This window comes from Asterias amurensis, chromosome 4, assembly GCF_032118995.1.
Source record: "Asterias amurensis chromosome 4, ASM3211899v1".
Lineage (NCBI taxonomy): Eukaryota > Metazoa > Echinodermata > Asteroidea > Forcipulatida > Asteriidae > Asterias > Asterias amurensis.
This window is the reverse complement of record NC_092651.1, coordinates 17184448-17208560: the sequence shown is the minus strand read 5'-3', so window position 1 is coordinate 17208560 and position 24113 is coordinate 17184448. Positions and strand designations below refer to the sequence as shown.

General features: G+C 39.1%; 1 protein-coding gene across 1 annotated transcript; it reads left to right on the top strand.

The window, feature by feature from the left end:
- Window positions 1-656: 656 nt before the first annotated feature.
- On the top strand, window positions 657-24113 carry LOC139935723 (uncharacterized). Its single transcript, XM_071930270.1, has 6 exons — window positions 657-1584; window positions 10326-10524; window positions 15398-15618; window positions 15998-16311; window positions 17454-17572; window positions 19494-24113. Exons 2-6 carry the CDS (start codon window positions 10485-10487, stop codon window positions 20090-20092), a joined length of 1293 nt encoding a protein of 430 aa, XP_071786371.1. The 5' UTR covers window positions 657-1584; window positions 10326-10484; the 3' UTR covers window positions 20093-24113.

The following is a 24113-nucleotide window of genomic DNA, read 5'->3' as shown; positions in this document are numbered from 1 at the left end:
CCTTGAAATTTTACTTACTGAGGTGCTGTAGTTTTTTTGAGAAATGAGTAAAAATAATAATTTTCGTCTCAGTTTTAGCATGTAAACAGGTATTAACCAGATGCTATGGTTTTGGTATAATATTACAACTTGTTAAGGGGATTTTACATGCTAAAATAATTTTGGTCTCATGAGACCAACATTATTTTGTGACCTGTTTTACTCATTTCTAAAAAACTACACAACCTTAGTTAATAATATTTGAAGGGAAGCTTTCCACTCATTATCTTGAAACCCTGTAAGTTTAATGTAAATCTGTGGACATTTTGATAAAGTACCCGAATCCTTTAAATAGACTGAACGCCTCTTGTTTTGCTTATTTTATGTTTCTGCTCATTTTTGTTTTATAAGAATTTGTTTTTAGCCTTTTAACTTTTTGCTTTCTCCAACTATTCTCTAAATAAAGCGCCACAGCATTTTCCCGTCGGTAGAGGGCAGCATACACAATCTACGGAATGCAGAAAACTTTTGCACCGCTGGGCAGGTACCCGGACGTCATTAATACAGAGTATAGCAATGATATCGAAGGGTTCCAGGTTCATATTTCCCGCTACAAGTTTGCATTTTCGGTACCACTGAAAAACCGCCGCAGTCGGATTTGCTTTTTATCGATTCATTATATGTAAAACACCAATTTTATGCGCTGAGATACACGTTGAAGATTCTCTTTGAATCTGTTAAACCACCATATTTCAGTGAGTCATTCAGTCATTAATATCCACTGCCAAATAGATCATTCCAAAGTAAAGCATTGAAAGTTTTATTAGAAATCGATTGGACAATGTCAGGTTTGTCAAGAATCGATTAAAATGCACCGAATATGTCAACAAATCAAGTGCAGCAACGCTGGTGGTGGTGTGGTGGTGGTGGTGTGGTCAGCGGGATCGGGAGAGCACGAAATGGTCGTCTGCTGAAGAAGTGTAGTTGAAGACGATGCCGGGAGCTCGAGTTTGTGTTTCGGAAATGTCTCCAACTTTCTAAAGTTAGACTCACTGACATGTGGTATTTTCTCCTCCTGACTGAGTCTGGTTTGAACGTGAAAGGGCACAACGGAAGTGTCGGTGGAAAGACGTCCTTCTTAGTTTTTTAGTTGAGAATAAATATGCGAATACCAACAAGTGATTGACTCACAAAAACTGAGGCGGTCCTCGTCACGGCAAACTCACCACGGCCCGACCGTCCCAGTCGTGTTGAAGACGCGGGGCGACTAGTCGAAGTCTCAAGGCGTCCCTACTCGGAAGCAGACGAGAGGCCTGCAGGACAGGTCGGTGTACGACTCGCCCCCACAATAATCTCCCCCTGGTGCAGCGAGCCGGATGAGCTTCCTTCTTCTGCTCTGTCATTTGGTTCTAGGGTTAGGCCCCTAGTTGTTTCTTTCTCATTCACCAGGATGCGGAAAGAGCTAAATTGAACTTTGTGATTGATTGAATGAAGTGTGAAGCAACGAAACAACACTTTCTTGTCGACTTGAGCTTCCGTGTTGTCATTTTTCCCATTGCTGCATGTACTGCACTGTCACTTGGGACCAAGATTTTAAAAAAGCATGTAAGTATGAAGGGAATGAAGTTTATCCTAACTGATTGTTAAATTATTGTTTTTCAAAGTTTGTTCAAACATTGTATTCTATTTATTTTGCATATTTTGCCTTCTTTCCTCACCTCTTAATCTTAACAACTAAGGATATTTTCTTAATTCATTCATTACCTTTTAAACCATTTTGTTGTCTGTGCAAATTGCTTTTAAAAGCTTGACTTTTTCTTTGGAAAACTAAAAATTATGCATTTTAAAAGCAACTTTGGATTCCGCAACTTTTCCTTCAAAATCCATCAAAACAAACTTGTGCAAAAAGATTGCATTTGAACTGTGATTGAACTTTAAAAAAGGGCGAGGGAACACCTTGTTGTCAGTAACTTTTTACAAATTGGTGCCACACTACAGAAGAAAGCATCTTAGGGCACCTACTATACCTGGAGTGGTAGGATGTCAGTTAGTGCCACTGCATTCTAGTTGCGATAACAACCTTCCTCCGATGGCAAAGCCAGAAGGTTCGTCGTCGGGAGGACGGAGGGTTCGGCGTCGGTTGGAGGGTTACTACGTTATCGCAACTACTGCATTGCATGCAACGGAGGAGTCCAACCTGGGCTACTGGTGCCCAAGCTTTGTTTACATCTTGGAGAACACTGCGGTACTAGTCTTCCAGTTTTACAGGGATGTGGGGATCCTGCGTCTTTTTCTTGTGAGAAAAAAACAAAAAACTTAAGAACATTAATTGCTTTTTTTTTTTTTTCATCCAAAAGAGTCCATGATGTAAACCACAAAGTTTGATAACATTATTAACATTTCCATGGGGTAGGTTGTGTCTTGGAAACAAGAGGAGGGGAATTGATTTACTCTTCGTAAAAACAATGAATCGTGTTTTCCCCCTTTTCACAAGTTTGAAGTGAATGCTCCTGTAGGCCTCATCAGTGTCTAGGATTCATTCTCAATGTTAGTTAGATTGTAGCCAAATTGGCGGCTACGGCTATGACATTGGTAATTTTGTGGTGTTCCAACCAGAGTCATAGTCGCCAGATATGGATATGACCTTAGAAACCCAGACAAGAAACCTGTCATAAAATATGTCTTGAAGCAGTCTTCCCCCCATAATTCAATCAGTCTCGTTTCTACTATTCTTTGATCAAACTTCAAAGAGACCACCCATTCCACCATTTGGAGGTCATAAAACAGAATACCCTGTGAATAAGTAACAAAGATGTTATGGCGTGGTGGATTGTTGTTGTTTGGTTCTTATCTAATAATATTATCAAGGGAGAAGGACCCCCCTGGAGTTCAAAAAGATAATTGCAGATCTGGGAGTTGTGGATGGGCATTGCATTATAAATCTTGAAATGAATCATTTTCTCTGTTATACATTATGTTTAATAACACAACACTTGCATGCATTAGTTCAAAGATCATTCGGAACAACTGGCAGATGTGTACTGTACTTTATAGGAACTATCATTGTTTTCAAACATAACCAGAAACAAAAACAAAAAAATTGTAGAAAAAGTCTAATTTTCAGGCCTGATAAATACTTAAAAAATTAATTTTATTTGTTTTGCTTTCCACACCTGCTGTGTTTCCCACAGCCCTGATGTTGTTTAATTATTATCATTTATTATTATTTTTGTCGGGTGGTGTGGAGGGGGGGGGGGGGTGGTGAGTTATACAGTGATATGTTTGGAATTATAAGACCCTTAGCACCACGTCTCAAAATTGTATGCAGGCTACCTCTGTCAGAAACACCAGGGCGAACCCCTTACTCTAAACATTCAATAAGTGTACTTGGTTCTTTTAGTAATTGTGCATTACCCAGGACAAACAGCTTCACGTCTGAACAAAGCAAAAATGGTTTTAAAAGAGCTTGCTACAAGATGCCAAGTGTTAGGACCGGGACTCGAACCCACACTCAGAAACACTAGAGCTGTAGCCCGGTGCGCAAGACCACTCAGTCATGACTTGCTACTGGCCTGAAACAGCATAGAGGCAATGACGACAGTCACGTCCATGCCCCTTGTCATTGCCCCATAGAAGCTTGAAGCATAAATGATGAAAATGTGAATTCTGTTTTTCTTGCAGTCTTTTCAGAATATGATCTTGAAAAAAACAATTTTTTTCTTTCTCTTGTCTGCAAATTCATTTAAGTTTATGATACATGTTACAAAATTGGATGAGTGCCTAAAAACTGTGTAAAATATTGCACTTAATAGGCCCTACAGTATAAAATAAAAACAGATTCCTTAATTTGTGTTTCCTCTACTGAATATTGAGACTGCAAGGCGTACTTCCAATCAGAGGTAAGACTGAAAGTTATAAGGCAGTGGACACTATTGGTAATTACTCAAAATAATTATTAATAGCATAAAAATTCCTTGGTCGTTGTCGGTATAAAACAATGAGAAACGACTCCCTCTGAAGTAACATAGTTTTTGAGAAAGAAGTAATTTTCCAGATTTCAAGACCTCAGGTATAGATTTTGAGGTCTCGAAATCAAGCATCTAAAAGCACACAACTCAAGGTGACAAGGGTGTTTTTTCTTTCCTTATTATCTTGCAAGTTCGACGACGAATTGAGCTAGGTTTAGCCCCCCTATTATTGTATGCATACTTTGAGATACACCAAGTGAGAATGAGAAGACTGGTCTTTGACATTTTTGTCATTTCAAATTTGTCGATCAAAGCTCTTTATAGACCATAAACTTTTTGAGAATCTAGTTCAGTCAGGGTTCATAAGCAACGAGGCGTACATGTTCCAGAAGTGATATTATTCCTACATGTCTGTTTTCTGATTTGGTTTTCTTTTGGAAATGAATTAGGGGCCTATTATTATTATTTTTTTTTAAACAGTCTGGAAAGTACAATAAGCCCGTACTGTCTAGACCATCCAGCTTTTATTCCATACAATTTCCAATTTTGTTCCTGCGGGCCAGACATGTTAATACCCTCATAGAAACACTCCGTGGACAAGCTTGAGTTAAGACACTTTGTTTAGAAATAAAATGTTAGTAATGGCCCATTTACATATATATTCTGCAGTCTACATTCTACAAATAATCATGGTATGAAGAAATGATCAACACAAATTTCTGCGCAGATGTTTTTTGTATTGTGTTTTCGATACAATATCATTCATAATTATAGTTATTTGCATGCAAATTTATCAACTTAACACTTGAATCTTGTTGCAATAATCATGGAGGTAGAAATAACTAACAGGCCTGATACTTCACGGAGGCAACATAGGCGATTGCCTCCGTTGCTCCTTGCAAGATTTAAATCGCAAATTGACGAAAGCCCATCACCTCAACTTTGTTGTTGTTTTTCAAACTATAAATTAGGGGAATAAAGGGTAGCGATGAGTTATTAAACTGCCGTTTATAACTGCCAGGGTCTTTGCTGTGTGATAAAGGCTCGAGCCCTTTTGTTAAAAAAACGTTAAAAACCCAATCAGAGACACTTTGACAATTGAAAATTTGATGTTTGAAATATTAAAAAAAAATTTTTATGAAGACTCTGTTTGATGTGCATGGGTTGTGTGTATGTGCGCGAGCTTACAAAAAGATTAAGCGCTGTTACCAATAGCTATGAATTTCCCGTTCCGCGTGATAATCTTGCGCGCCCGACACATGGAAGCCAGCCGGTTATAAACAGCTCCACCTGGTCATTATCAACCGTTTAAACACCCCAACATTATGCACTCTCCACCAAGAAAGTAGAGAAACTGTCTGGGGTATTTTAAATAGTAATTAATATTATTAATCCACAGGTCAAAAATTTAAGGAAACATTTCCCACTTAGGTATCGGCTCATTTAATTGAAACAATCAGATGATCACAATATAATTTTTTGAATGAATAGAATGAATCGATTTAAATGCCAATCGAACAAATTCTCAGGGGTTGTTTACTACCCACATAAAAAGAGTTCCACAGATTGTAATGTGAACATTCACAATAGTGATTCAATAGTTTTATAGAAAAGGCTCTGGTGCAAAACTAATTAATGACAGAATTAACTCATGAACAAATAAACTATCACAACTCAAAAGTTCCCACGGGATCTGCGCTGCCAAGTCAGGGCAAGCCAGGAAGTGTTTTGTTGTTGTTGTAAATTTAAAAAACATTTTCACACAGGCCCCCAACAAACTAAAAATTCTCAGTTTGGGGGGAAAATTGCCATCACATGTTTGCATGCACTATGGACAGAAATAGTCTGGTTGTTCACCAACCACAGCCCTAATGACTGCCTCAACACTGTCCAGGGGGTCCTCTCTCTCTCAGGCTTGTTAATTTTATCCCTGGCTAAGGTCATACCTAGCACACAAAGAAACTGTGTGCAAGTCAATGGAAAGTACCTCATGGGGTGGCCGTCCAGGGGGTATGTGCCAGTACAGCACACACATGGTCTGGACATAGACTTGTACCAGTCCCATGTGATTTAGATGGAGGTAGACTTGTTACCAGTCCCATCCCCCCATGGGGTTTAGATTTTTCAACTAATAAAAAGGCTTTGTAAAAGACCAAACAAAGTTTATATCTAGATAAATTTATACAAAACGGGGATAGGGTGCCAACAATTGGTATGCAAAAAATATTAGTTCACAGACTTGCACCTTCATTGGTATGATGCTTACAATGGTGGGATACTTCCCTTGAAATATTTTTGCCAGAAATTGGATAGTTTTTGAGAAACGAGTCAAACGAAATTAGTATTGGTCTGTCTATTCAAGTGCGAAAAATCTGATGTTTGAAAATATTGGCAATGTTTTTCATCGCCTGTGTGATGTGTACGGGAAATCGAGCGTAAACTTTCACAGGTTTGTTATTTCATGGAATGTTAATTTGGGACATGACACAAAGTGTGGTACAAGTCTTTACAATTTCTAATAATGGCTGCAAGTTTTCAAAGGAAGGCTGTTCTAATTTGTTATATGAGAACACATCAATCAATATAGTAAGTACTGTCACTTTAACAAAATGTGCAAAAGTACTTTCCCATGGGAGGTAGGTGAACTTTCAAGTGTAAAGTTGCTGGACAAAAAGACAATAATCTTTTAATATTTAAAAATAGATGTTATTTCGCATCAGGGATAAAGAATATTTATTTTTACCTTTGCATTGATATTTATTTTAAGCACTGTATACTCAGTACCCTCCAGTTTTTTTTTAGTTTTTTTTTTATGAATCATCAAGGTAAAACATTTAAAATGGCTCACTAGTCCCTCCGCCTACACATTCCAAATGACAGAAATTAAATTGCTTTATATTGTGCCTTCTAGGCCAACATGTAAATTTAGTTCCACTTTCAGAGTGTATTTTAAAGGATTTGGGTACTTTTTCAAAATTTCCATAGATTTACATTAAACTTACAGGGTTTGCAGATAATGATAGTGGAAAGCCTCAGATTTAGAATTTGAGGTCTTGAAATCAAGCATCTGAAAGCACACAACTTCGTGTGACTAGGGTGTTTTTTTCTTTCATTATTATCTTGCAACTTCGACAACCGATTGAGCTCAAATTTTCACAGGTTTGCTATTTTATGAATATGTTGAGATTATGGATGCACCAAGTTAGAAGAGTGGTCTTTGACATTTACCAATAGTGTCTAGTGCCTTTAAAGTGTCTAGTTCCTGAGATTTTAAGCAAAAAATGAATGATACATAATAAATAGGGGGAGGACTGATTCAGACTTGAATCATGGAGGTAGAAATAGAAAATCAAGTCCAATGCATACCATACCATAGTGTGTTCTTTTGTCATGTCCTCATGATCATTTAATTTTAAGGACATCTCTCATGGGAGAGGCCTGGAGATTTATGTGGTGGGAGCAATGCTCAGTGCTGGGATACTCCCATACACATCAAGATCAACAGCCTAGTCCATAAACCACTGTTGTTGGTTTCTTCAGCTCCATGCTTCAGGCAAACAAACTTTCTAAGAAGCTCAATGAGGCACCGCTGAACTAGACCACCCATGGATTCAGTTTGCAAAGTCATGGACTGGTCAAATCAAAAAGCCATGAAGGGCCTAACCCCAAAGTAGGGTTTTTTACAGCTCTGATGTAGTGAGATGTGGGATGGTAACCTCAAAGGGTTGTTGTGTATACAGCATTATCTGCAGTATACACAATGATTATGTACAGTAGCACAGCTAAATGCCACACAAAATGTTTGTTGCTAGATTCAAACATTGTGTTGCATGTTCCAGAATTTGGATATATTTTATTTGTGTTTATTGAAAACTTCTAGACTCGACTGAAAAAAACAACAACCTTAGTCCGGGATTAGAACTACTTCTGGCTTCAGCCCAGGGTGTACTTGAAAAACCGATTCCACAAATCATAAATAATCAGCTGCAGTGGCTAGTGGTGGTAGGAGTAGGCACAAATCATTTGTTAAGAAACAAATCCCCTAGCCATGTGTGGGGCCACTCAGGGGGGTGTCATCATCAAAAGTCCCACCTGTCTTAGACTTGCACAAGTCCTCGGACCAGAATTGTCTTTATAAGATAATAATTTCGTAGTAGGGAAATGAAATGAAAATGTACCAAAGAGGAAGGGTAGTCTTTCAACAAATGCTAAACTTGGGCCTTTAACTTCAATCTTGAAGGGGCACAGCAATTTCCCTCTGGTAACGGGCACCTCTTTGTGGAAAATGTACATACAGGCACCGTGCATAGGGCACCACAGCAAAAGCACAGGGAACGAGGGCAGTTGCTGTGGGTTGCTACCCTGTATTGAGACATGGAGGTAGAAATGATTTGCTTACTGCATTTACTTTTAAATGTTGCAACTGTGGGTACTGCATTTTGGAAATTTTTCTGTATATATTGGTTAAGGAACACGTTGCCTTGGAACGGATGAGTTGGGCTATAAAAAGCATTTGAAACCGTTTGTTGTAAAATGCATATGGTTATGAAAGATGTTTTAAAAGTAGAGTATAATGATCCACACAAGTATCACTCAAATTTGCATGGTTTTCCTTTCACGTCGCAAACTATCACAGTCGGCCATTTATGGATGGCCGACCGTGTTAGTGGACGGGGTAAAAAGAAAACCAAGCAATTTCGAGGCATATTGGTGTAGATCATTCATTGTATTCTACTTTAACAACATCTTTCTAACCATATAACAAAAGGTTACAGAACGCTTTTCAATGACCAACTCGACCGATCCAAGGCAAAATGTTCCTTTAACAATCTGAGAAATCACCCATAGGTCTATTTCATTGTAATTATGCACACCAAAACATTGGATATTAATTTTGGTTTTTACCCATACACCGATGTGTGTTAGCACTGTATACTCAGTACTTTCCTGAGTCCTGTGAAAAAATATCACAGGCATGTTACTCGGGTGGGATTCGAACCCATGACCCTTGCAATTCGACTACCGAGGTTGCCCGGTAGCTAGAGGCAGTTCGAATCCTATGGATATACATTGGATGTTGAACATTGTACACACTTTACTATTTTAACATGTCTTTCTTTCTTCCTCCATCATTTGACCATGGTTCTACTTCTACCTCATTGGTTTGACTATCCTATAATAATATGGGCAAAATGTCCACCCATAGAGTAAGGACAGAGACTCCTATGTCCCACCTAACACTAGTGGGCTGACTGACACAAGGGTGGCCCTGTGGGGTCCTTTTTAACCAAAGAATGGTAGAAATGGAACAATGCTACACCCAAGGTTTTCTCTTTCCAAGTTGAGGAATACTTTAGATATAAGGGAACAATAGAGAAACAACAAAGGTTGTGCAACTGAACCGACCGTATCTCCAAGCTTAATAGTCATTTAAAGTTTTGAAAAAACAAAAACTTGTTATTAAAGGCCTTGAGAACGAGAACGAAAACGTGATCAATACAAGCCCTTGATTGGTTTAATAAGTGTGGGCGTATTCTGTGCGGAGAAATTTACCCAATAGAATGCTTTCTCTTTGTGTCGTTATCGTTCTTGTTTTCGCTGCAGTGGGACCGTGCTTTCAGGAGCCCCACTTTCTGTCCATGGGTCCTTTTCATTTGATGCTTGATATGGGGCATTCAAAACCCTGGAATCTCAGGAACTCTTGAGAGGATTTTACTTTTAGGGGGTACTTCTGTGCAAGAGGATATAAATGGGTATAAAGTATAGTAACATCTGGGGGAGGTGTTAGATACCCTTTACCCTATTGTATCAGGCAACCATTTATTTTCTCTGAAGTACTTTATTGTGAATTCCTGCAGTGTCTCTGTTTAAATTAAAGGAATTGTTACAAATTCATTCAAATCTTACTTTAACCCCCTTCCTTTAAAGCCCTGGGCCCAATTTCATAGAGCTGTTATTGCTTAGCATGAAATTTCTTCCTTGATAAAAAAAGGATGACCAACAAAATTTCTTATTGTTGCATAGCTTGTTACTGCTATTTAGCTGTTGTTTGCTTATCCTGAAAATCACGTGGAAATTTCGGTTGGTAATTCTGTTTTGTTGAGGCAGAAATTGCATGCTAAGCAAATTTTTGTGTTTAGCAGCTCTATGAAATTGGGTCCTGTTCACACCGCTCTATTCCCCAGGGTTGTCCTGGAGAAAAGCGGCAGGCACACACTATGAACGCTTTAACCCCCGGTCTGCCCCCAGTCTGCCCCGGCAAATGGGCATACCCCTGGGAATAGTTGTCTCCGGAGTAGGGGTTAGCTATTGACAAACATAGACAATTAGCAATTCTTTTATTCACAATTATTGTGCCTTTCCTCTCATAATCTCCAGATGGAACTTTGTGGGCCCAGTCCACCTTCTAAGCTACCAAGACTGGATAATCTTCATGCCTGCGAGTCAGCTACGCCACCCTGTCCTCCCTGACCCAAAAGTGCAGCCCAGGAACGTGGTATCGCCCATGCGCCTACAGTCATCAGACATTATCAGAGTATGACGGCCCCTACTGCTCTAAACACTCCTGCGACATCCTGTAAGTTTTTGTGTGCCAGGGAACGAATTCGTCCGGCAATTTTGCATAGGAAAACTTTTTTGATTATATATTTTGGTTGCAGTAATCACCATGTGTGTATCTACTTGCCAGGTAGATTTTGTTCTTCGAGAACTGTCTTGCTTTCTATTCTACTATCGTGGAGTAGATTTTTCGGATTTCAGTAAACTTCTCAGTTCTGAAAAGAACTGTTCTGCTTTTTTAACCACTACCTGGGCTGAAGGTAGAATACTTAAGGTAGAATTATTAACTTCACTACCGCGGGGCCCAATTTCATAGAGCTGCTTAAGCACAAAATTTTGCTTTTAAAAGCAAACAAATCCTTGCCTAGTAAAAATCAGATTGCCGGCCAAGACTCCACTCAATTGTTACGCTAAGTAAACAACAGCTAAATACCAGTCACAAGCAATGTATATGGCATGAAATTTTGGCCAGTAACATGTGTAAAATATGCGAGCTATTTTCGTGCTTTAAAGCAATTTTTTTGCTTAAGCAGCTCTATGAAATTGGCCCCTGGTTATGATATTCTCAAACTGCCTGGTATCCCTCCTAACATATTCTAAAGGTAGGGTACAAGTCATAGATTAGGTTTTGTCAACATAATGCTGATTTATTGTAGAAAAAATGTCAAGTAACATACAATATAAGTCTCATGTGAAGTTTCAGCTGTGGCTAGTTGCCTCACCCTTCATGATTTGATTTTGAACGGAGAAGTTCACTTTCATTTTAGACCCTCCTCAAGACCCCATTTTAAAACATGATTTTGGAAATGGAGGACTTGAGAGTGCAAGATGCCAATTCCTTGCCTATTATGATCAATCAGTTTGATGCGCTGTGTAGTCAGGTTGACAACCTCCTTCAGGTCAGAGGTCAAGAAAGCCCACCTTACCCTCAGGCCATGGTGTCAAAGGTCATGGGGCCCAGCCCCTCACTGGGTGCTGTATGTAAATAGAGCCAGTGTTGAGTTGACAGTGACAAACCGCTTTGGTCCACCCACAGCAGTTTAAAAGAACCATTTTGTAAACCATAATGTAGCGTAATGGTAAGCATTGTATGAAAAGGCAATGAATGTTTATGGAAAGTCTAATATCACATTTTTGGATTATAACAGAGGAATTTTTTTTTGTAAAATGGTTGTTTTTTGAAAAATTGTATATTCAATTTTTTGTTTGTTGAAATGTGATTACTTCCTCATTTGAAGGGTCATTTGTAATAAAGCTGTTGTTTTTTCAATGTTTACTTTGCATACCCAAGCTTACCACCAGTAGAAAGAAAGAGATTGAATCTATATACAACGATGGTAACATACAAATATAGGGTTTATGAAATCTCTTCAAGTTAGAGTTGAACGATCCAAAATGTCAAACACCTACCGAGCGCCATGTGTACAGGAAATTGTTTGTGATAACAATTCACAATAACAAAAGAAGGACAAATAACTTTGACATTTGTTGAACGATATCAATGATTTTTGGATTATATGAAAGGAAATTCAATATGTTAGAACTTTTGTATCACTTATTTTGCTGTAAAACAATGTCTTCAAGGAGACAACGGAGTTTGTATAAAATGGGGCCTTTTGCACGCACTTTTTCTGTTGTGTAAGTTTTTGTGCTTCACACTTCAGTGGTTATACAATGCTGCCACAAGCTGTTGTTATGGCCAAACAATTTGGTAACAAAAGGGTAGACAGACTTTCCCTTTCAATAAGCTAAAAATAGTTTCTAAATTTTCAGTTTGCCCCCTGCATTTTATCAAAAGAACAACTGATACAAAGAGAGAATGAGAGGGAATAATTTTGGGTTAAAAATAGACATCCTTGACTGTGTTTGTGACAGCTCATTGATCAAAGTTCCAAACATAGTTTAAACAAAAATCCAAACTTTGAAATGAACAAAAACTGTGACAAAAAAAGAGAGAGTTTGAATTTTGGGTTAAAAATAGACAGCCTTGAATGTGTTTTCGTGTGACATCTCATTGATAACAAGTTTGTGGATTCACAGTGCATGTTTTACATTAAACCATGTTTGTTTCTAAAAACCCAGTGCAGCATTCTACAGCAGCTTGGATGCTTTAATACTGGTTGCAACCCCCATTTGTACTAGTTTTTATAACTTAATTTATTTACTTGTAAATGTAATCAATAGTTTTGTACATTTGTTGTTGTACGAATGGAAGTAAAACAAACAACAAACAAACAAACAAACAAACGCCCCAACAAAAAAAAAAACAAAAAAAAAAACTAACAAACAAGTAAACGCCCCAATAAACTACCAAACAAACAAACAGAAAAAACCCCAAAAAACTCAAAACATCAATGACTGTTGTACATATGGGCAATTCCACTCTAATGGGCCAAAAAGATGCACCTGGTAAGAGACGCATTGTAGAATGAGACAAAAGTAAATATTTTGTTGTAGTCTTTCATTGTACATTTCTAAAAGCTGTTCAATGATTGTTCACAGCCAAAAATAATTAATTAGTCTGTGGCCTTGATAAACTATAAGTTCAATTCAAAAAGTTTTATGAATTGGGCTGGAACCCCTTCAAATACCATCCATAAAAAGCAGGGGGTGTGGCCGGAAGGTAAAAAAATACCAAATCCATAAATACAATCGTTGAAGCGTAGTAGTGCACTGTTACAAGCACTGCTTTTATAATACAAAATTTGTTCAGTTGGTCACCAGGCCTATGCTTCGTTTTAAGAAAGGGCAAGGACACCAAGGCATCCCCCCTTCATACAGCTCTATGATGACCTTATGAAGACCACGCGGATCCTCCCGATCTAAAATATTTATCAAGTCATGACACAATTGAAACTAAACATACCCTCCCCCTTTCCTCGCTAACGGCTACAAAACTGGGCTGCTAAACTTGTCTGTCGTGCCCAAAAGCATGACCACGCCACACCATACTTACAAGATCTTCACTGGCTGCCGATTAGGGAGAGGATAACCTTCAAGATCTTGGTTTATGTGTATAAATGCCTCAACAACACAGCTCCTGGCTATTTATCCTCTTGCCTGTCTCTCCATCGGCCTGGGCGCTCAAGTCTACGCTCAGCATCCGACACTACTCGCCTCATGGAACCTAACTCAATCAAGCTTCTTAAGTCGGCCTCAAGTCGCACATTCTCACATTTTGCTCCACACACCTGGAATGCACTCTCCCCCTCAATCAGGAAATCCGACTCTCTTCGAACATTTAAGAAGTGTATCAAACATTCTCTATATCCTATCTAATGCGCTGCGTTCTTGACGTAGTGGCGCTATATAAATGCCCTCTATATGTATGTATGTATGTATGAGATAGGGCTGGGATTGTCTTAAAATCTTGGGCATGAAAAAAAAAAAAAAAAAATACAACTTAAAAAAGACGGTTCGGGAGACTTCTCAGTTCTGAAAAGAACTGTCCTGCTTTTAACTATTACCAGGGCGGATGGTATAGAAATTAGACTGGACTACTACTTTAGCTTATAGGATAATTAACTGTACTGCCGCGGAGTCAATTCTGAATTGGTCTCAAAGATTTGACTAGCTTGCTCTAGTCATCGTCAAACCAAATATACATTGATACCTCACAATGCAATGCCTCAAATCCTATATAAAAAAAGAAGGCTTTCAAAAAATTAAGAGGGTGTATAATAGCTGTACGCGCAATTAATATTCATTGCTTGCAGGTTGGGCCTCAAAAAGAAGAGAAGAAAACAAAAAGAAACATTTATTTTGCGGTGGCCCAACAAGATAAGGTGGGGTTTGTAGACAAAACGAAGAGCGTACCATTTCCCTTTAAAAAGTTGGGTATACAGGAGACCTCGTTGGCTGCCCCCGCTGGCAAACTTTCCAGGGGGATCGGTACACAAGGAACACCCCTTCAAATACTATGCATCAAAAACAGGGGGGGGGGATGTGGTGCCAGGAGGTAAGAAATATCAATAGGAAAGAAATCGTTGAAGCGTAGTTGTGAACTGTTCAAAGCGCTCCTTTTGTAATACCCAATTTTTTGTTGGGTCACGACCAGCCTTCGGATTGGTTGTTGCAAAAAGAACCTTCACCTCCTCTCTACACGCAAGTCTCTGTGCATCGATCCGTTTGATGAAATCTAAATATGTTATTATGGTTTAGTTCTTGACACCAGTTGACTGTCTGTGTGGTCACGTTGGTGTGATGTTGGTGCAAGATTGTCTCGGCTTTATTTAAACGCCACACCGTTTTTTTCCTGAGGTGGAGCCAGCAGATTTAATTGGAACATTGTCGCACCAGGTCGCTACATTTTGTGAAAGAGTAAACAATTTTTCCTGGTATCTCACAAACTGTGTGATTATTCTGTAAAGGCAGGAGAAATGTTTCACCCATATCAGGAAAATTTGTAACCGCATTGCAGGCCTCGAATTTCATCTCTGAGAGGGCAAGGCCATTTTCATTTGGAAAAGGGCACTTCCATTGGATAATCTTCAAGTCTATGGGAGACTCTTGAAGGGGAACCAAGGCCAAGACCAGGGCATTGGAAGCCATGTCCTCTGTGGTCTTCCAGGCCTGGCATTGGGAGAACATGGTTCCGATCAGAGAAGAAGAATAGCCCATTTGAGGTGTTGGTTTTGGTTTTGGCGTCGAAAATGACAGACCTTTCTTGAGTTCTTGCATGTTGCTCTGGAGTTCAATTAAAAGTTCTTCCTATCAGCATGCACAAAGGAGCATTTTTTGAACCCTACTTTCTAATTATGTGATGCTACTGTCATTCGCTCGTTGTTTTTATTTTTTATTACAGCAGCGCCATGAGTGCCGCTTGTGGCGGATACCAACACTTTAAAAGTTTCCATTTTTAATGTTAATTTGTTTTTGTTATTTATCTGCAGCATCTTCCTCAACCATCAGGGATCTGATCAACGTTCATCTGAACGTAAACGACGCCAGTGCCCTACTGACTGGGACCAGAACAATGACGACCAAACCTCTGGATCTCTCGATCGATGGCTCCCTGGTGCTGGACACTCACTCTCTCCTCGGGGCTAGCATCAGCAGCAGCCATGGTGTGCCCAACAGCAGCGGGGATTCCGTTAATAATGCCATCGCTCAAGTAAGCTTCTCTTCCCCTTATTTCCTTCCCCTGATACCTGGGCCCAATTTCATTAAGTTGTTCAGCAGAAAATACTGCTTAGCAAATTTCTTTGCTTAGCAAAAAATAGTCGGGGCACCAGTTACAACAATGACTTGCTTAGTCACAAGTTACAACTTGAATTTGAATTCCTCATGGTTATAGAGAGTTTCCATTGTCTGTCAAATAGTTTGTCACAAACATTTTTCAAATGGAAACTGCTCTTTGCAAAATGAAAACGGCGCCTTGCCCTCTCTCAAAGCTGAACTTACAGGCCTGAGATCTAAACTGTGAGATCTTTTGAAATTTTAAGTTCACGCAAGCCTTTTTGATTTTCTCCTAATTTAAAAAATGAACACAGTTTAATAACTCCACGCACCACATCAACAACTCCTCGACGTCTCAACAGTCGCAGTACAGCTCCATATTCCCCGTAGACGACCGGGACAACCCACACCCCTTCAACGCCGTCACCGTACCCCTAGAGAGCAACCTACGCCCAAATGAGACCCACCTCGCCCGCCACTCCTGCAAGTGGAACACGTGCGGACAGAAGTTTGTTGAGATGGAGGATCTAGTGAACCACGTCAATGAGAGGCATGTGCTTCTGGTGGAAGGAGAGTACTGCTGCAAATGGGAAGGGTGTAGTCGGAAAGGAAAAGGCTTCAATGCAAGGTTAGTACATCCTTAAAGGGAAGGTATACGTTTGGTAATTACTCAAAACAAATATTAATTTGAAAACTTACTTGGTAACGAGCATTGGAGAGCTGTTGATAGTCAAAAACATTGTGAGAAACGTATCCCTTTCATAGATTGTGAGAAAGAGGTAATTTATCACTCAAATAACAAAAGACTTGTAGCCAGAACTCTTTTATTCCTATCTGAAAGCATACAAATCCGTCCAACGATGGTGTTTTTTCTGTCATCATTTTCTCGCAACTTCGATGACCAATTTAGCTCAAATTTTCACAGGCTTGTTATTTATGGTTATGTTGGGATACACCAAATGAGAAGACTGGTCTTTGACAATTACCAAACGTTTACCTTCCCTTTCAAGGGTTTGGGTACTTTTTGTACGACACAAAACAACAAAGTTCAACAGATTTACAGTAAACTGACACGGTTTAAAGATAATGGTGGTATAAAGCTTCCCTTAAAATATTACTTGATGAGGTACTGAAGTTTTTGAGAAATGATTAAAACAAATTCATAAAAAATAACTTTTGTCTCAGTGAGATTAAATTATTTTAGCATGTACAATGAATTTACGTGACTCTCCTGAAAACATTGCTTTGAGATTTTCACTTTTTTCTAAAAAACTTGACGACGAATAAAGCTGAAACTAAACAATATTTCATGTTCATTCACATTGAGTAGGGATTCATTTTATGGCAAAAACCTTGATCTGCAAAAGGTATTGAAACCCTCTAAAGGCAAAGTTTACTTTTGGTTTTGCAAAATATGACTTTGTTTTTTGGAACTGAGCGATTTTTTTAACCCTTTTTTGTGTACCTTGGGTGTCTCTATTGAGACAGATATGTGCGCGTTATAAATTTATAATTATTATTATTATTAAATAAATGTGGATGTGCACAATAAAACTAACCTGTCTCACTAAAGAATGACACTACACATATTAGTTACAGGGATCACTGCTGTGCTTATTTTAAAGTTGCTCAGATACAGTTGTCTTGAATATGACTTCATTCCAGAAGGAAATACTTCTCAGAAAATTATGAACTTCATAAGCTTTCTTAAACAAAATTACGGGCAATTGCATTTTTTGAAATATTATTTGACCCTGATTGCATTTCTAGGTATAAAATGTTGATCCATGTCAGAACGCATACAAACGAAAAACCACACCAGTGTCCAATATGTCACAAGTCCTTCTCCAGGTTAGAAAACCTCAAGATACACAACAGATCACATACAGGTAAGTTGTTAAAGGCTATTGGTAATTACTCAAAATAATTATTAGCATAAAACCTTTCTTGGTGACGAGTAATGGGGAGAGGTTGATAGTATAAAACATTGTGAGCAACGGCTCCCTCTGAAGTGCCATAGTTTTCAAGAAAGAAGTAATTTTTCACGAATTTGATTTCGAGACCTCAGGTTTAGAACTTGACGTCTCGAAATCAACCATCTAAACGCACACAACTTCGTGTGACAAGGGTGGTTTTTTTCTTTCATTATTATTTCGCAAGTATGATGACCGATTGAGCTCAAATTTCCACAGGTTTGTTATTTTATGCGTATGTTGAGATACACCAACTGTGAAGGCTAGTATTTGACAATTACCAATAGTGTCCACTAATAGTGTCCACTGCCTTTAATTTTTTTTTCTGCTGAGGCAGCTCTATGAAATTGGGTCCAGGACAGTTGGAGACTTTTGGATGGTCCTTCTTCACAGTTCTCGCCTGTATAGCGCATTCTCAGACCTTCGTGCGCAATACTCCGCATGAGTCGGAAAAAAAACACTATTATGTCTGCTGCCCCCAGCGCCTCGAAATTCTCCCATTGGCACTGGTATTAAGTTTTTAAAAAGAAATATTTTAAACTTAACAAGTTTTCCCAATGTTTTTTTTTTTTTCAATCATGTATTACTCCTTTAAAAATTTGATTCTGTTATAAAACAGATTTGTTTAATGCGGTGCTTTTCAAGTTTTGTCGGAGCAAGCAATGCTTTTAACAAATGAATCTACTCTGCCTTTTCTGAGGCCTGATTTCAATAATTTCTGCTGTAGGGCAAGAGACCTTTTGTCCCTGGAAATTGATGTAAAAGTTGATAAATGAAATAACCTTGGGTCTTTTGTGTGCTCATTTGGGGTGTGGGTAGCTCTGAAGGGGGCGAGGTGGAATGCCATTTCATAATAGATGTTGTGACCTGTGACATCACATGTTTTGCAAAAGAGCCACCAAGCCTGGACTTCCTGCAGGCACTATTTTGTACACAGCTCTATGGAAGACAAAATCTGATATTTTGTGAAGTTTGATGTTTTTTTATCAACTTTGATTTGAAATGTTTATTTAATTTGTTTCATTTATTTGTATTTGAAATATTGTTTGTGAATCTCTTTGTGCGGGTTACTGATCACTGATAGTTTTGATCCTGGTACAGTTTTTATAGTTTTTTTTAATGGAATCTGGTTTGTTTTTTTGTGTCAGTTTATTTCTTCTTCTGTAATTATTGTTTTGGATTAATTATTTTTTTGAGATCTTTAGGTGCTCACCAACTTCTGATATTATGGTGTTTAACTTGTGTAACATTGGCTGAAAGACTTATTACCTAATACTATGTTATATTTTTAGTTTTCACAGTAACCCAAACTTCCTTCAATCTTCAATCCTTTTAAAACAAGCCACATTAATATCAGCCACAATATTTTGTAGTATGTTGCATTTAGAATGGTATGAAGTTCAGGCCTGTATTATTCATTTTTGAAAGGGAAAGGGCTCCAAGGCATTTTCTCTTGGTAAAGGGCACCCTATGTGGAAATTGTAAATTTCTACTGTAGCATTTCACGGGCACCAAGGCAATGACTTGGGTGCATGGAGGCAACCGCTTTCACTGCCTCCATGAAGTATCAGGCATGGTAGTTTATAACGGCCTTTAATTAGTTTCTACTTTATATTGTAGGTTTATGGGATTTGAGGCATTGCACGGTGAGGTATCAATATATATTTGGTTTGCGGTAACACCATGTGTGTTTCTACTTGCCAGGTAGATTTTGTTCTTTAGAGAACTGTATTGTACTACCGCGGAGTAGACTTTGTTAATGGATTGAATAATATTTACTTGCATGTGATGGAGTCCAACCTGAAACTGTGTAAACATCCTGCATTCATCTTTTCAGGTGAAAGGCCATATGTGTGTCCTGTTGCCGGCTGTAACAAGCGGTACTCAAACTCCAGTGATCGCTTCAAGCACACACGCACCCACCTAGAGGAGAAGCCCTACTTCTGTAAAGTCGCCGGCTGCGACAAGCGTTACACAGACCCCAGCTCCCTACGGAAGCACGTCAAGACGTTCGGGCATTACGCCAACTGTGACCACCTTAATCATTACATATCGCAGAAGCCATCCACGACATCCCCACCGCCAGCCAGGCCCAGCCCACGCATCTCACCATCGAAGCCCTCGCCCTCCCCCGTCCCGATCATCCCAGGGCTGACACAGTCGCCCCCAACGAGTAACGTATCAGGACTACCTGAGGGGGTGATCGTTTACCCGATCCTTGTACACTCCCCGTCGCTGCAACCTCACTACAGCTATGTCACGCTCCCGGGACACCTGTCGGACTTTTCCGGGAATACCTCGGCGACATTCTCCATGGCCAGTTTGCATAACAATGAGACGACCAAGGACGGGGAAAGGTCGCAGAGGTTTGGCTTGAATCAAGACGGGCTGTCGATACATGATGTGTCGATGGAATGCAAAAGTGAAAGCAGTTAGATGTGAAGTTGGTACTTTTCTTGCGAATTTTTTTAGAAACTAAGAAAAATGTATGATATTGAGTCTTCCTCTGATGGGACTAGCTTTGTTTAGGTCCCTATTTTCAAAATCCTTATAAATGTGGTGGTAATGTTTGTAGATCACCGTTTTCTTGTCATAATACTGCACGTATTTATAAAACACACTTTAAGTCATTTTATGAAAAATGCCTGACTTCACAAGGTGAGGGCTGCCACCCTAATCAAATGACACCAAGGGCATGTTGCCACCTACTCCGGGGGCTGAAACAAGGCTACCCCTTTCACAGTCACCAAGGACGTAGCATCCCAACTTCTAACAAAGAAACTATGGTTAATAAGTGCCTTGCTCAAGGGCACAAGTGTCCTGACTGGGATTTGAACCCACATTCAGCTGCTGACAAGACCAGAGCTTGGGTCCGGTGGTGTACCCAGTGTACATAGTTTTGTTCTTATCCACAACATGCAAAGCAGAAAGCATCACTCATATATAAACATACGAGCAATCGTTAATGTTTGCACTTTGCCTGAAGAATAGATTCAGTTTCTGTCTGGTCAGTGAAATTGTTGACTTGAAATTTGAAACTTTGATTCTCAAATTTGACCTTTGACCTTTTAAAAGTTTGATCTTTGCATTTGAGTTCTTGCGCCCTTATTTCAGAGGAAAAACAGCAATTGATGGGATTAGTTGTATTGCAGACTTCTTATACCATTAAAGACACTGGACACCTTTGGTAATTGTCATAAACCAGTCTTCTCACTTGGTGTATCTCAACATATGCATAAAGTAACAAATCTGTGAAAATTTAAACTCAATTGGTCGTCGAAGTTGCTAAGGTAATAATGGAAGAAAAAACACCCTTGTCACACGAAGTTGTGTGCTTTCAGATGCTTGATTTCAAGACCTCAAAATCAAATTCTGAGGTCTCAAAGTCAAACTCAAATATGTTAGTGAAAATAACTTCTTTCTCGAAAATGACGTTACTTCAGAGGGAGCCGTTTCTCACAATGTTTTATACCATCAACATCTCTCCATTGATTGCTTACAACTAAGTTTGTATGCTAACAACTATTTTGAGCAATTACCAATAATATTCAGTGTCTTTAAATAAATAAATAGTAAAGATTTTGGTTCTGTAAGTTTGTACAGATATTGTATTTAGTATTCCGTTAAATTGGGAAAAATCTTCTTTTTCACCACATGGACATTTTTGTATTTGAAGACAAAACATAATGTATTTTTCTCATGTATATAGAAAAAAAACTTGAGTACTGTTATTTATTAGAATTTGTCTTAAATTTTATAGTTTTTATGTAATCATAGTACACTTTCACAAATCAGAGAAATATTAATTGTTATTGTGTAGATGTACAAGGGATAAAATGTCTCGTTCAGAGGTACACAGATTGTGACTGGGTTTTCCCACTTTTGTTTAAAGGAACACGTTGCCTTGGATCGGACGAGTTGGTCAAAACAAAAGCGTTTGTAACCGTTTTTTTATAAAACGCATATGGTTGGAAAGATGTTTTAAAAGTAGAATACAATGATCCACACAAGTTTGCCTCGAAATTGCGTGGTTTTCCTTCTACTGTGCGAACTAACATGGTCGGCCATTTATGGGAGTCAAAATTTTGACCCCCATAAATGGCCGACGTGTTAGTCGACAAGGTAAAAGGAAAACCACGCAATTTCGAGGTATGTTTGTGTGGATCATTGTATTCTACTTTTACAACATCTTTCTACCCATATGCATTTTATAAAAAACGGTTACAAACGCTTTTCAAAGACCAACTCGACCGATCCAAGGCAACGTGTTCCTTTAATATTAAGTAATAAACCACTTTGGAAATTGAATTGAATGGATATTTATATGAAAAAGTTGCACCCCCTTGAACTGATCCCCTGGCTGCCGCTTCCCAGGTTTGTATCATAAACTTGGGTGAGACGTCTGGCGACATGATAACTAACGGTTATATGGCTAGCGACTGGCACCCTCGAACAAAGATACTGGGTGCGTTCGATTAGCTTCACTGGGTGGGCCCTGCGGTGCTCACCTGGGTGAGCCCCTGACAAGAGCTAATCGAACAATCACTCACCCTCTCGTGGTGACGTCATGCAGCCCCAAGTGACCTGTTCCACAAGCAGGGCACTTGGAGCTGACCCGGGTGAGCCCCTGGAATGACGTCAAAGCTATTCAAACGTACCGGGGGCAGACCGAGGTCGACTGGGGGAAGCTAATCGAACGCACCCATGTGATTATTGTAGTTCAAACACTGCATTGATACACTTTTCTATGCAATTGTCACAATCGTCTTGACGATACTTAGGTAGTCGGGTACCAGTTCATGCAGTGACTTGATCAGAGGTTGGGGGTGTGGGGGGGGGGGGCAGCTCGTGCTGTCACATTTTAGGCAAACAAATATCAAGGGAATTTTTCCACCATGACCATCTTTGTAAGTCTACATCTACATGTACATGTAAGTCTATGATCTTTTATTTGTTCAATCTTACCAATGTTTTGCAAATCTGTCTGGATCTATGTACATTTTATGAAATGACAAAATAGGGAGACTGCCAACATAATGACTAGATGCAGGTATGATATTCTTCCCACTTTAGTCTGTTTTCAGATGTTTGCATTCATTTGGTTTGCCTGGTTGGCTTGTGCGTAAAGCGCTCGCCTCTCACCAAGGTGACCCTGGTTTGATACCCCGCCAGGGCTGTATGCGAGTTGAGTTGTGCGTTGGTTCTCTGCTGTGCCGCGAGGGTTTTCCAGACTATTCGGTTTTCCTCCCTTGGGAAAAATTAAACACCTTCGATCTCTAGGCTGTGCCCCATGCTTTTCATTTAAATTCAATTCAATTAATCTTTGTTATATCCCAAAAAGGGTAAGTCAAAGGGTAATTCAATTTTAATGGCTTGATGTGGCTGGCTGCCAAAGGCACCCTTGCATGCCTGCTTCTTGAACTTGCTGTAGTCGCCCCTTCAGCTGCGAGTAAGGATGATTAGCCTCCTAAATTATTATTCAGGTCAGCAAAAGTATGTTCCTACTTTTCTTCCAAGGGACAAAATATCATGCATGTAGATGACTCAGTTGGTTGAGTCTGTACTGGCAGGTTGAAATTAATAATAATAATTATAATAAACATTTTTTTAACGCACCTTTTTCTAAAGGATACAAAGCGCCAATTATGTTTTACTGCAAGGGGATCGAGTGGGACGAAGATTTTGAAATTATGAGACCTAATCCTTACACCATGTAATGGTTTACAAGATGCTACAGCAGCCACAGCCAGGTAAACCGGGGCCGACCCCTTTTCTTTTCGATAAGTGCATGCACTGGGTTCTTTTAGAAGCGTCACACAACACATGGGACCAACGGCTTAGTGTCTTGCTTAAGGACACAAGTGTCACGGCTGGGGATTCGAACCCACACTCTGCTGATCAGAAACACCAGAGTTTGAATTCGGAGCTCTTAACCGCTCGGCCACGACACTTCCTGCTCTAGTAAAATTCGTTTCCTTGCAACCTAAAACTATTTGAAATAATATACCTGGTTAGTTCCCTTTGTTTATTTATATGATTATGAAAATGATTATAGACTTGGATCTGATACAGAGCTCCAATTGTAGGTTAATTTTTTAAATTTTTATCACCACTACTTGCCAGCTAGTGTACACTCTTATGAAACATGAATGTTATTTATTGTATGACTTTTAAGTGATGATTGGTAATTATTGTGTAATTGTGTGAGGGACAAACATATACCTTTCTTCCTTTGAATAGTATGGGTTTGTTTACAACTGCTGGATGAGGGTGTTTTGCAAGCTAATAATAAGACTGACGGGCACCATTTTTTAAAAGGGGAATTTCGTGGGTTTCCTTGTACATGCATTTGTTTTTTCCAAGTGGTATTTTTTTTATACATGAATTAAAATTGTTAAAAACTAGTACTCTATTCTTGATAAACCAGATGTGTCTTCAACTTTAAACAAGATTTTAC

Bases quoted from the DNA above. Each gene is read 5' to 3' on its own strand.
- LOC139935723 (XM_071930270.1), top strand. From the start codon at position 10,485: ATGACGGCCCCTACTGCTCTAAACACTCCTGCGACATCCT. The intron at 16,312-17,453 runs GTTAGTACATCC...TTGCATTTCTAG, and splicing joins GGAAAAGGCTTCAATGCAAG to GTATAAAATGTTGATCCATG. The intron at 17,573-19,493 runs GTAAGTTGTTAA...TCATCTTTTCAG, and splicing joins ACACAACAGATCACATACAG to GTGAAAGGCCATATGTGTGT.